Source organism: Charadrius vociferus, unplaced genomic scaffold (genome assembly GCF_000708025.1).
Source record: "Charadrius vociferus isolate BGI_N301 unplaced genomic scaffold, ASM70802v2 scaffold32, whole genome shotgun sequence".
NCBI lineage: Eukaryota > Metazoa > Chordata > Aves > Charadriiformes > Charadriidae > Charadrius > Charadrius vociferus.
Window position 1 is genome coordinate 4,129,075 of NW_009647856.1, and position 13,874 is coordinate 4,142,948.

At 37.8% G+C, this 13,874-nt stretch overlaps 1 protein-coding gene across 1 annotated transcript in view; it reads right to left on the reverse strand.

The window, feature by feature from the left end:
* Positions 1-13,874, reverse strand: part of SEMA3A (sema domain, immunoglobulin domain (Ig), short basic domain, secreted, (semaphorin) 3A) — a 168,045-nt gene that overhangs the window by 52,880 nt on the left and 101,291 nt on the right. The window contains exons 5-6 of the mRNA XM_009882930.1: positions 13,433-13,526; positions 6,636-6,755 (exon numbers count right to left, since the gene is read on the reverse strand). Of these exons, the coding sequence (XP_009881232.1) occupies positions 6,636-6,755; positions 13,433-13,526 (214 nt within the window). The remainder of the gene's footprint in view (positions 1-6,635; positions 6,756-13,432; positions 13,527-13,874) is intronic.

Consider the following 13,874-nt stretch of genomic DNA (forward strand, 5'->3'; position numbering starts at 1 on the left):
AACCAGGGGAATGTCCTCTTCTGCTTCATCTTTCCTACCCACTTGTTCCACTCCAGCCTCAAAACTTATCTTTTGGCTACTTTTACCAATTTTTCATGCCTAAACACAACAAAGTATCATCCACATCACTGAAATTTAATGAAGAAAATGACCTAATCCTAGAGTAGGACGGGGGAGGGAGAGAGAAAGAAGATTTATTTCCTAGAAGGATTTAAAATAATTTCATTCAGGTCACTTGATGTGAGATTATAATTTTTCTGGGTGTCTTTACCCACCCTCTTCATGATCTTCCTCACATCCGGAGGAACTGTAAAGCACAGTCTCTACTGCTACTTGGTGTTTGATTTCTTAATCAAATGCTTCTCTGACTTTGTAGAAAGATACAGGGAGCAGTTATCAGACAAGATGAGTCAACTGATTCAAATACATGAGTAGCTTCTGATCAAGTATTCAGCTGGACCTATGGCTTCCTGAGTTGTAAACCATTTCAGGCCAGTGACAGTATAAACGTCAATTAATAACATTAAGAAAGAAGTGATTATTTTGTGATTTCAGAAATTTCTTCCAAAAGAAAAAGAACGGGTTGTAATAAAATGTATAGAGAAAAGACTTGTTAGGTTGCAATGAGAAAAACAATTTAAAATTCATATTCAGTCTCTCAAATTTGGATCTACAGATTTAAGGGAGAAAACAAAAAAAAACCCCACCCTGTAAATTGAGTTTGTATTCCATTCTGTTCACATTATTATGCCACCGTCACCATAGTTTCTGAGTACTTCCTAGCACTGTGTTAGGTGACATTAGCATTTGTCACACATAGAATTTATCACTGTGAAATTATTTATTACTATTCTTAGCAATGAAGATAATGGGAATGGGGGTGGGAGGGTGTATTGAGTAAGAAATGAGACTTGCATATATGGACATGTTTTGCTCCTGCAAGGGTCGGAGTTGTTCATGCCTGTATAAGCAGTGGTGGGAAAGTGCAGAACTTGGTCCACACTACAGCCTGCATGATAGGAGGTATCAGCTGACTAATTTGTTTCAAATACAGAAATGCATATTTTAAATGCAAGAGAATCTTGCGGGGAAAAAAAAAAAAAAGAAAAAAACACCAATAGAACAACAAAAAACCTCCACACACACAAAAATCCACTCACTGTTTTCACTGGTAAGATTGTTTAAATATGCCCTTGTAAACTTATGGGAACACAGACCTGGGAGACACTTCTTAGTCTACTCACTGCAGTCCCTTGCAATGTCAGGCAAGCGTGCTATATGACAACACACAAAATGTTATTTAAGTTCCTCTTAAAACCAGCTAAGCTGCCTCACTGACTACTTATATTGGGCAGCTTTTTCTAATTTCATTCCCCCCATGGTTTAAGACTTCTAATTTGACGACTAAATATATTCATATGCAGTTCATACCCTGCTTATTTAAAATGCCCTTTATTTAATTAGTTCTTTCCTTTGCTGGAGATTGGTTTTATTTGTAGCATCCATCACCTTCTTTCTCCAGGAACATATCAGATGTACTTCATGAAATAACCAGGTACCAGGATGGTTGGGTCCTGTCTGTGATGGCAGATCAGCCATTTTCCACATCTGCTTACCTTTGGTGACATGTATTTTAGTGCCTTCTGTGTGTCTGCATTGGGAACGCATAGCAGGTGAGCCAGAAAGTGGGAAACTAGGAAGGCATTTAGGGGCGAGCGAGTGGCACAGAAGAGGGGGCATCAGTGGGCATGTATCAGTGGGAAAAGGGTTCAGTGTGGGTGACCAAGGGTTCAGTGTGGGTGACCAAAGACGAATTATAGATTCAAGGATGCAGTGAATGAACACATCCAAATCTCAGCAAAAGTAGTTGCAAGAGAACAAATATTCATTTCTAAACAACTTGAGACATTTCATACATTTTATTAGAGAGGTAAAAATCCTATAAACTAGCTGTAATCTTGTCTTTCTCTTGCAATACACTCCTCTACTGTGCAATACACATATATTCAAAATTACGTGTGTATGTTGCCGGTGCTGGATCATCCTACAAACTGCCATAAGCGGAAACAACATAAAGTGATGTCTAAAGTTCTGTATGAATGCCAGGAGAGTATCAAGTCCATGTTTTGTGCCTTGGAGCCTGTGAAATTTAAGAGGGCATTTTCTTTTTTATTGAACAGTCGCTCAGCTTCTATAATTCTCAGCTGTTTATGTAACCGTAAAGTAAGGATTACCAAGGACAATAACCCCAGGGGACTAAGCACAGCTACTACCCCACTTTAAAAATTAAGCCATGGAAAGTATGCTAAAATAATATCATAGAGCTGGTTTAAACTCATAAAAAGCAAGGAAATTCCAAGGCAAGGCTGGAAATCCAGACTGACAGTCTCTCTTAACCCCAGGTCTAGTAAAAGGGGTGAGCGAGGCCACCACTCCCTCACTTTTCTGGGGTGCAAACCAGATTTATACTACTATCTTAATGCGCTTTTTGTGATTTCATTTCCTTTCAAATCTTCTACAGCCCAACTCTGTTTTGCTTTTAAAATAAATGTTTATGGTTATTCATTTTACAAAATGTTAACAATTTAAGGCCAGATCCCCCGTGCTCAAGTCAGGAAAGATGCGAGTGTCTCCAAGCTTTCCTTCCACTCCCCTAATCTCCAGCTTGAAAACGGCCTTCAGTATTTTGCTTTTGCGTTGCTTAGCATTTGCTTTGGTACACTGCACTGCCATTTCTGCCTTCTTGCCTCAAGCCATGCCCTCAGCCCTTGCATGAACGCTGCCGTGGATGGTGTACAGCAAACACTGCGTGTAGGTCACTGGGGAACTCCCTGGTACCAGGGGAAGCTGCTCCGACCTGCTCAAGCCTCCTACTCATCTCTTTTTATTGCTGAGGCAGTTTGCAGAAGTAGGAACTGATTAACGCTTTCTTGAAATAACACGAGCTTCTGATGGCTCTGAACTATAAGAAGCAATGGTACATTTAAAGGAAAAGATGTTTTTTGCCTATAGGCAAAACTCTGTAACATATACATGTAACATCAAAGCTGTTGCTCCTTATGGTAAAGCTGGACAGGAGATGTTTCTTCAATTTCAGAAGTTTGTTTTCTTCTGAGAGTTCAAAACTATTCTTGACACTCACTGGGACCAACTAAGACTGTCAAAGTTTTTTGTGCAGAGAAATTCCATGCACTGACCAGAGGAGCCAATAACGTCCAGGGTGAGCACGTACATGGCTTATAACAAAGTACATGATTCAGTCTGGGGCACTGAACTGCGGCTTTTTGTATTCAAGATGACTTCCCTCAGCAACAATGCATTTTTCTGTGTTTTTGCAAATGCGTTCATGTCACATCTGGCCAACTCTTTATCAATAATTAAATATAGACTACTACAATGACTGATGTATGGTTCCCTGACTTCTAGATGAATGCCCAGACTGCATGGCTATAGAATCGGTCTCCCTTGCTTTATTTGGCTTGGTGACTGTTTAATTATTTATACAAAACTAAATGTCTTTAGAAGCCTGTGATTATTTAATATCTTTAAAAGACTTAAAAAGTCTTTGAGAGCTGCTAATCAGCACCTTCCCTTGGGCCGGGCACAGTTCAAAGCTCTCTTCCCAGCAACATTTAACTTCTTATGAAAGGTGGAGCATCTCCCAAAAGTGACTGTGCGTAGGAACTCTCTGGTCATAGTTAAATCCAAAAACCTTAATCACTCTGTGCAATGTTGTCCTACTTTTACACCAGTTCAGGATGATATTTAAATTCTGCGAAAACTTTGCAAGTTCTTAATGTCTTCTTCTCTCCATTTTTGGTACCAAACAGCTGTGTTTTATGCACCCTGTCCACTCTGACCTCAGCTTTAGTATGGGAAAAGCAAGTTCAAGTTCCTGCTCTGAAGGAAGTAAATATTAGCAAGGACTGGATGCCTCACTGCATAGCTATTAAATTCCACGGGGATGAGGGCTTCTCTTTGTAACTTTGACGAGAACTGCTGTTCTTATCCAGCTTTTAGTATATGTCCATTAGAATAGTGGTTTTTAACCTGAGGCTAAGCACGCTGTAGAAAGGAACTAAAAAAGCAAACCCACCACTACATAGCAATCCACGTCTTTACTAAAAATCGTATAAAGGTCTGCCAACTTAAGGCTCAAAACTAGTCTATACAGATATTTAAGAAGGTAGAATACACCTCATCCTTCAATGAGAGCTTATTTCTTTAAAAGTATATCTACATTAAATACGTGCAAACACAAAGCTTCTTTTATAATTATATTTAAAAGAGAAAAATTACAAAAGACAAAAAAAATAATAAAAGGACTAGCATGCCTGTAGAGTTTCAAACACAAACCATTATCATTTTTGGATTTCCCAGTTAGATGCAGAAATTAGGAGTACTGTGTGGAAAGGCTGCCAGGACCTTATCACAGGGAAATTAACAGTAAAGTCTTAGAAACTGTAATAGGAACGTTGCAGTGCAGATTTTAAGCCAAATTTTCCATATTAGGAATGTAAACTTATTAAGTCGCAATGGAGAGATAGATTTCAAAAATGTACTTAAGGATCATTCTTTATTAAATTATAGACAGTTACGAGAATCATTTCTAAAGGCCTCAGTTTGATTCCTCCTTTTTTTTTAAAATTAGCTTGAAACTTCATACAGGAATATAGTGTAAGAACTACACTGAGAGTTGATAATCATCTTCACCCTGTGCTACGGTAAATGCTGCCTTTCTACTTTTATGCTCATTTTGGACAACACTTGAATTCTAGAGATCTTGAGGTTCATCAGCTTTTTCTGTGCAACTGTCTTCTCCTCCCCATCTTGAGCACAAAGCAGTTGTGGTTTCTGCACCCTGTCAGACATAACCTTAGTGCTAATTTGGGAAAAGCAGTTCTCACATTTAGCGCTGAAAGACTGATAACCGAATCCACAAAGGAATGACACATTTTCAGCGATGAAGTACAGGGGCTGTGGACAATGGCTGTGCTTTCCCACTGCATAAATCCTCCTGACTCAGCTGTCATTGTGCAAATCTACTGCACAAAAGCAGATTTTGCTTGCATGATTGGACTTTATGTCATCATGACTATCATAACAAAAGCGGGTGTTATCTTTAACATGTTATTACTCTACCAGGTACTAAGATAGATGGATATGTCTGCAACCCTTGTATTTTACTTTCTCCTGAAGTCCAGAAATCTTGTCTTTTATTATAATAAAATAAACCAATGAACAATATTTCTGGGTTACTGGGCAAGCATGGACTGCAGAAGTGAAATGTGATAGACCTGAATCTGTCCTCACAGTAGTCCACATGAATTATGACAAAACTAAATATAACAGTACAAAAATCACATTCATACAACGTGTCATATACGTGTTTATCTGATACATATATCCAATGCATATGAGTTGTTTATCCCACCTGCAACAGCACTTCGTGGTTTTAATTATGAGTCAGGGATTGGTTTTGTTATGGATTGTATATATAGCTAATATGATAACGAGTATGATACTAGAAGTTCCTGACTGTAGCTAATAAGAAACCGTGTTGTTAAAACACAGTCTGCTCTTACACATTAAAAATTTGTGTGAACAGTTTGCCCTAAATTGCAAAACCACATAAGAAAACCTGGACCTCAGCACAGATATAAATAATGTGGCTAGGAGTGAAAAATATCTAAGAATAAAATACTTTGTGAATTCAAAACCAGGAGTGCAGATGCCAGCAGTGTGTACAGCAGAAGTGGCTAGTCATCTCTTCAAAAATTAAAATATAAATTAACCCAGAGTAACTACCGTTAGTATTACTGGCTCACTTAAATCCAATGTCAGCTTTTTCAGACGATGAATTCTCATTTCAAAAATGTTCATATCCTTGTATAGCTAAAGCCAAGCGTAATTCCATTTAAGCTATTGGAATTTTGACTTCAGTAGAACTTGGATAGAGTACTCAGATGCATTTTAAAGTATTTTGGTATATGAAGCCAAAACCAGATTTTCTCTGAAACTACCCCTCTCTCCCCATAGACACAAACAACTACAGGCCTGATCAGTAATATCCATACAAAACCAGAAGCTATTGTGCCTTGTTAAACTATTGAATATTTTGAAATCCAATAGTTTGGAATGCCCAGGACCCCTTTCACTTTTTCCAAACTATTGACAAGTCTGGCCTGCTCAGGAGGCTCTGCTGTTTCACTTTCTGCTGGACTTTGGTGGCCAGTGTCAGATTGCCTTCCAACTAGTCAAAAAGTAAAGCCTGTACAAGGCACGGTCCTGCCCAAGGCTCTGCAGCTACTTTGTTTTGACATGTGGCTGATGCCTCCACAAGCCTCGAGCTTCTGTCCAACTTGCACCCTACAGCAATCTGCTCCTGTGGCATAACTGCATTAGCCGTAGTGTCTGTATATGTTTTAAATTTAATCACACTCCACAAATCTCAATGTAATTAAGCCAAAAATGCTTCTTTATAAATCACTTTTGATTAGTTTAACTGGTTTAAGACAAAATTCTGCTCCAAATAAAAGAGGGGTGTATATGTCACAGATGTTGCTGGAATGAAGCTGTGTGCTAGTCTTTAATGACTAGATGAACGTAACGGGATAAATGTACATTTTACATACCATTTAGCCACCGGGAGTCATGCTGCTCTGTTCTGATTGGATGATGATGCCCCAGAGTTCGGAAAATGGCAAAGTCCCTGCCCATGAAGTCTGCCGCTGTGCCAGAGTACAGTTCTCCATCTGTGGGAAGATGTAATTGTAAGCAACGTTTCTCAATTTTCCAGTCATGGTAAGTCAGAGAAAGCTGTCAGTCCTAAGTTTATATTACGCTAATAGGGATAATGAGAAAATTGCAAAGCAATAGGCCATATGCAATGTATTGTCATTGAAAATATATGATTAGACCCACTTTCTCACTGCAGAGCTTAACTGCAACCTCTCTCAAATGAGTTGTATCTCCCGACTGCTAGTGCAGCCCCTTTTCAAAAATATGTTTGGATTCTTAGGCTGGAACAGTGACAGCTTTTACACCTATCCCTGGCAGATATTAGTATGTAACCCCCGAAAAACCTACCTAACTGTGAAGTTACACTGTTTTGAACAGGAGTTTGGACTGGCGACCTCCAGAGATTCCTCCCAACCTCCTGTGTTTTTGTGACTCTGTGTTGGGAATTGGAGAGTCCAGCTCATTCACTCATGGTTCAGAAAGTCATCAAGTCCCTTGAATTTTCATATAGAAACTGTCTTTTGGTTGGTTTTGGTGGTTTTTTGTTTTGTTTTGTTTTGTTTTGTTCGTTTGTTTCTTTTTTAGCAAGCAAATCCTCAGAAAACAGTATATGCTACAGGAAAGACAGAACATGCCTTTCTCCTCTTGCCACCTTTGTAACTGTGATGCTGGCAAAGGGCAACAGTTAAGGGAGAGAATAAATGAGATCATTCCCTGCTACCCTGACCCCATGCATATCAGGGTGAACAAGTGAATTAAAAATTGACCTGTGATACTTCAGCCCATAAATGGCGCATACGTAGACTGGCTGGAGGTGAAACTCTTAATATTAGAGTCCCAGTGTGCCCCTCCTCAGCCTGCTAGAAGTATCACGGAGGAGGTAGAGAGAGAGACAGGCTAAATTCAAAGGACCAGGTCATGATTCTATGACGTTAAATATCTGCCAACTGGTAAAGAGAATAATAATAATAAGTACATAGCAATCAGACCCACAGAAAACAACCAGGGACGAAAAAACAACACACATCTTTCTGGCATTAATGTAGCATTGTCCATGAAATTACTCTGAATTCAAGTCGCTAAAAATGCATTTTTTAGGACTGTGCCCTTTTACACCTGTATGTGAAATGAGATACCCTACACTATACTTTTAATATGGAATTAAAAAGTATTATTCCTTCCAACAGCTGTTTTTAAGCTACCCATCTAAAATAGGTCTTCTGTGAAAAAGACAAGTTTGAGGATAAAATAACTCTTTCATTAAGCCAAGGTAATAAATTTTTCATGGTCATGATGAACTCTACCATATCCTCATTTTAAAACATCCTTTAGGAACAAGTTTATCATTTTCATGGCAATTTTAGATATTTCCATGGTGGGACAACCATGTCCAAGCGTGCCTATTGGGTATCACTGGTATCTTTTCCCCAGAACACTGACACCATGAAATTATCAATTGAACCTACAGTGGCTCTGTACCATATGGTAGTCATGAAAGTCAGGAAGGGTGAAAACATGATAGCGGAAAGGCGTGGAATTGAATGAATTCACAGCAGAGATTAGAAGCAAATAGACCAGTGTGCCCAGCAGGAGGTGTAATCAGAAGTGAAACAGAACAGCATATCATTAATTAACGATTTATCATTCCTCTATGTCATTTTCAACTTTTTTTTAAAGGGGAGACAATCACTTAATTATAGTGATTATTATGTACAGGGTATGCAGCTGAGATTTTGAAGCACGTAAAAACCTTTTTGCTTGTGAAAAGGTCTTTGATGCTATGCTTAACCTTTCTTTAACCTTATCTTCATTTTCTTGTCTTTCAGTCTCTAGTGAGTTCTGATAAATCAATATAAATCAAAGAGGGGATGAAAAAAACAACCACCCCTATCTTGCTTCCGAGTTATCAACAGATCTAAAGGTCAATCAATCAAGAAAAAAATTCTATATTTAACACCACATTATTAAAATTTAAACAAATATAGCCCAAAAACTCATTAAAATTACATATTTGCAATATTTAAAATTGTAAGGGGTTTTGGCACCTCAGCTTCTAACTCAGTATATAAACACCACTGAAAGTAACATATCTTCCAGGTTTGACTCAGTTCAACCTAAGACTTTTTCATCTTACTAGGCTCTTGTGGCTGTACTTTTTCATAAGTGGTGACAGAGTTAAAAAAAAAAAAAAAATAGTTCGAACCAATTTGCTGTAGTCATGCAAAAAGGGGATTTCAGCTTCTCCCAGACCGATATACCAAGGAATACTATTTATTTTTGTAAGGCTTTAGATAATTTTTGCTAAATTCAGGGTGAACCTCAAGTTATGTCCCAGATGTGCACATCTTTTGAGTTAGTACTATTCAAAAGCTGTATGAGGATTTTTGCCTCCTGTCTAGATAGAAGTACATTCATCTTTGTTTCTCTATGCAGACCTTCTTTTGGACTGACATTTACTTATTGCTGGGCTAGAAAATGATTCTTTTATGTCATTGATAGTCTTCACCAGGATATTTCCATTGTCAGTAGTTATAAATGCAGTTCTCATTAACTTTAAGAAAGTGGAAAAGAACAGTTTGAAAACTGAAAAACATTTCTCAAGGGGAAAGAATGAAGGAAAAAGAAAAATAAAGTCACTTGTCACTTTGTATTTCTAACCCAGCAGCATAAAGCAACAACTGTCCAGAACAAGCTGATGGCCCTCAGATGTTTGCATAAGAAAAAGCTCTATGTTCTGGACACAAACCACTTTATCCTAAAGGAGTAGCATGCTGAAATATGAATGCAAACAGAAATACATATATTTACCTTACTAAATAAAGAGGCAGCAATTAAAGCCCACAGTAATGCTTTTTGGGGGGAGGAGGAACCATTTTCCCACATACTGTACACAAGTAGCATGGAACTGTAAACACCTCCCCAAGTTCATTAGATACAAAGATATTAAAAACTAAGCAGTATACATTCATTTGCTGAATTGTTCCTATTCGGCTTTTAAAGAAGACAGCATTCTTTAAAAAAGAAATATTTTTGGAGAGTACAGAAGTATAAGCTTCCTTTTTGAAAGAAATAAGAAAGTTGAATGGATGGGGAACATAGCTTTCAACGTCCCGATTGCTCTCACTGGTAAAAGGGTTCCCAAATGAAATCTGCTATGCTTGGTTAGTAGGTTTATTCACTAAAGTTAAGCTTTTCAGACATACATATCAGTGGTTTGACTTCACTCCTTTTAAAGTCAACAATCAAAACTCCCAGAAAGTAGAATAACTCTAAAATCCTGAACCTCATATACACTTAGTAGCTAATTTCTAATAAATAGGATAGCAATGTTCTTCCTTGGTAAGAAGCCACTGTATTTGAGATTACATTGATCCATATCTGGGACTATTAAGGCATTTAAACTGATTTTTAAAAACAATAATTAAAAATTTGTATATATATATATATATATTTTAAATATCGGCGAGACACAGGAACATAAAAAGCTTTGACGATTCTGGATCATCAGAGCTTTTGAAAACCCCAGAGGGTCATTTCCTAAAGAGCAACTGACTGATACTGGGACAACACTGTCACCTTTTCTGACGTTTTTTCAACTATCCCAATACAATTGATTTAGACTAATACATTCAGTGATAACTTTCTCATGTGATTACATTCTTTGAAAACCGTGCTGCCTCTCATTTTCCTCCTGCCCTGGAATACACACTAGCCATGCCCAGGGACTGCTTAGTCTCTACATTTTCATGCATTAGCCCGCTCAGATGGAGATTGTTTAGTTAGCAGCACATAGATGGGAATGGCTGAATAATGTCTTACATTACTAAGAACTAGCTATATCATGTTCCCAGCTGGCGTTTACTTTAGAGTAGCAATAACTACCTTTAATGAACAACTCTTAAAAAAATAATGAAAAATGTTTGCAGGTGGATGGAACAAGGAACATATACTGGAAAAATATTGGAACTATTTAATAATGATGAACTGTTTGTTTTGGTTTTGGTGGGTTTTTTTTCAAATATTATTGGTGGGTTTTTTTGGTTTTTTTTTAACAGAGAGGGAAAACTGAAGATCCTTTTTACATTTATAAGAGTTTATTTCAGCTGAAATATAAAATAAGAATCCTGAGCACTAATGGCTATTAAAGATCTTAAGTTACTTTTTTGCAAATTAACCTTGGTGTTTTCCCCAAATTCCAGCTTGGGTAATTACATTTCACTTATCTAAGATTTACGTTCTTGTTACGGTGTCAAGAGCATACTCTTCTTCCACACTTTGCAAAATCTCTGTTTAGTGTTTCTGATGAAGAACAGAGGTTATTTTTTCCTTCCTGTATTTAACCATATAAATTGCTCTTATTTCTCAGCCTTCTTTTATCTTTCTGATAGTTACATTGTGTTACTAATTATAACATTGCATTTTAATGAGTGTTTTACACAGTTGCCCTCTTGAACTTCAGATAAACCACGGTTGCTTGTGAGGACAAACACTTCTGGCACAGGAGGGGCCAGGAGTAGCCGAGCTATCATTCAGCTCAGGAGAAGAGAAGCAGTCCATCCATGTTCTTCTTGGTGTGAGGCACTTGTGGTCAAGAGGTTCCTCTGGCCTTTATGGGCCTATTTTCTGCTTCACTCCAGTGCTACCTACTACAGAGAGCAGTTGGACCAAACCTTTCCATGCAGTCATTGCTTGGCCAGTTCATTCCCTGTTCCTCACCTGCTTTGGGGGGAGGAAATTATTTTACCTTGGGTCATCACTTTACCATAAAATTAATGCTTTTTTGGCAAATATAAGAGTAAGTCATTGTAAACGAGTGGTGAACCTGGTGTACACTTTCTGAAATATTAGGGGAACCTCTGCAGTAAAGGATCGAAGTAAATGCAACATTATAATCAGTAACAAAATATGAGTGTGAAGCAGCTATGAGGAGGCAGAGAAGAAAGGGTGTTCAAGTCCAGGATGCGGGAATGTTAATTTTAGCTTCACCCTGAGTTTTGTATAAGTTACTGAAGTAGAAATTAGTCACTGGCTTTGAATGTTGAATTTATGCCATTTTCTATAGTGCTAATACACCCATGGCTTTAATTGAAGCCTGATACAAAACAAAATATGATGCTCAGTCTACTGTTTATTAGGAGGAAAAATATATGGAAAGAAAATCATAGTGATAGGGAGTGGGTTCAAGAAATCAAAGATGTTTTAAAGACATGAAATCTAAGCCAAGGGAAATAAGATAATCATATTTGTGCCGGACTGAGTGGGAAAAAAAAAAAAAAAAAAAAAAAAAGGAATGTGAAAAGCTAGACGCTGTTGACTTTGTGCAGTTGCATACCGGGTATACCATGTAATACTGGCTTGTCATCATTCTCTTTCTTTATTGTATATTAAAGTAAATAGTAAAGCCATTCCCTTAAGAGAAGCTCTGCCACAAATTCAAGGCGCTCCAGGCACTAATTTATACACTGGCCTTTTACACACACGTTTTTTTTTTTACTTTCTGTTTGTTCAGGGTACAAGTTGGAGCAAGATGCCGATGTCTTTCTTGTTTTTCCTGTTAAAAAGTGCGTGTCCCCAGGGTAGCTCATCACCTGCGATCATTAGGGGTTTGGAAGATCAGGAAATGAGGCACACTCAAGACTAAATTTTTGTTGCTGTCTATTTTAGATATCTTAATTTTTAAATGTAATGTAAATATAATAAGGGTAGATGGTAGGCAAGGCCCTAGACTAGCAATACAGACAAATTCCTGAAGAAACAAATGTAGCTCGTTATGTGTCATTTCCCAAAGACTGCTGAGATGACAGAACCTGCAATCTTCTGAAACTATTGTTGCCCCCTTGGATTTGAAGTTGCAATAAATTGCCGGAAAGTTACACATTAAGGATAAAGTGGCTACCCCCGGGCAGAGTTGTTATGGAAAGAACAATCTAATTTGTTTCACTCTCAATTTCTTCCCACAAAACATCTTTTTGACTTTTTGTAAAGGAGAATGAAGAACAATGAACACAATTAATTCAATTATATAAATTAAATCAATTAGATAAAGTCAATCAATTGGATTAGTTCAATTAGATTAACACAGTCCAGGTACTCTATCTATACTTACATATTCCATGAAATTAAGTATTACTAATTCAGAAATACCTAATTTATGTAAATCCCTCTGTTTTGGCCAGGAGTTCAAATGTATTCACTGTCAGAAATCTCTTCAGCTGAAACATCATCTTAAGGCCTAGACCTGTGGCTGCTTGTATATCTCCAGCTCACATGCAGCTACACTTGGGTGATAGACCTTCCTTGGCAGCAAAACTGACGTAAGAAATTACTTATTCCTGCTCTCACTTTGCTCTCAGCTGTGCTGCTGGGACCATCAGTGTGGCCAGCCTGTAAACTGGGCGATGAAAATACCTCCAGAGTCACCTCGGTCTGGGGAGGAGAAACACTTTGCAGAATCCGGGTCTTACAGAGGTCTACAGCGGCTCTTGTGATACTTGATTCTTGATTTACACATAACTTGTTTCTCAAGACACCTGGGTCAACTGTATTAAAAATGAAATGACTTCAGGCTGGAAATAAAATGCATAAAGCAAAGCCTTATCATAGGTGCTGCAAGGAGGAAAAAAAAAAGCAGAAAAGTGGCAATTATTCACAGTGAATGCACATCTCATTGAACGTGTATTGTGGCACCTACCTACTAAAAGAGAAGCTGTCAGAAGTTTAGGATCATAAGGGCTTTTCCCTCGGCCATTTTCAAAATGTGAATCTTCCATTCTAAAAATGTTGTCCTGTGGGGTAGAAAAAAAGAAAAAAAAAAAAAAAGGAACATTATTTGATGAAAGAACACTAAAAATAAGTTGAACTAGAGTGCAGTATGTATGACTCATACTAGGTTTTGTGGCTTCAGAGAAATCAAATTACACTAGGTGAGGATCTGGCAAAAGTGTCTACCTTCTCACCAGTATTGAGCTGAAGGCTAGTCAAAACCATAAATACACGTGCCCCGCTTGTGTCTCATCCATTCGACTTCACATATAATATACATGGTTTCACTGAATACTTTTTGCCTTCGCTATGTCTGAGTAGTAGTAACTGGAGAAGCTGGAATTTGAAACTTTTGCCTGAAAAAAGACAAC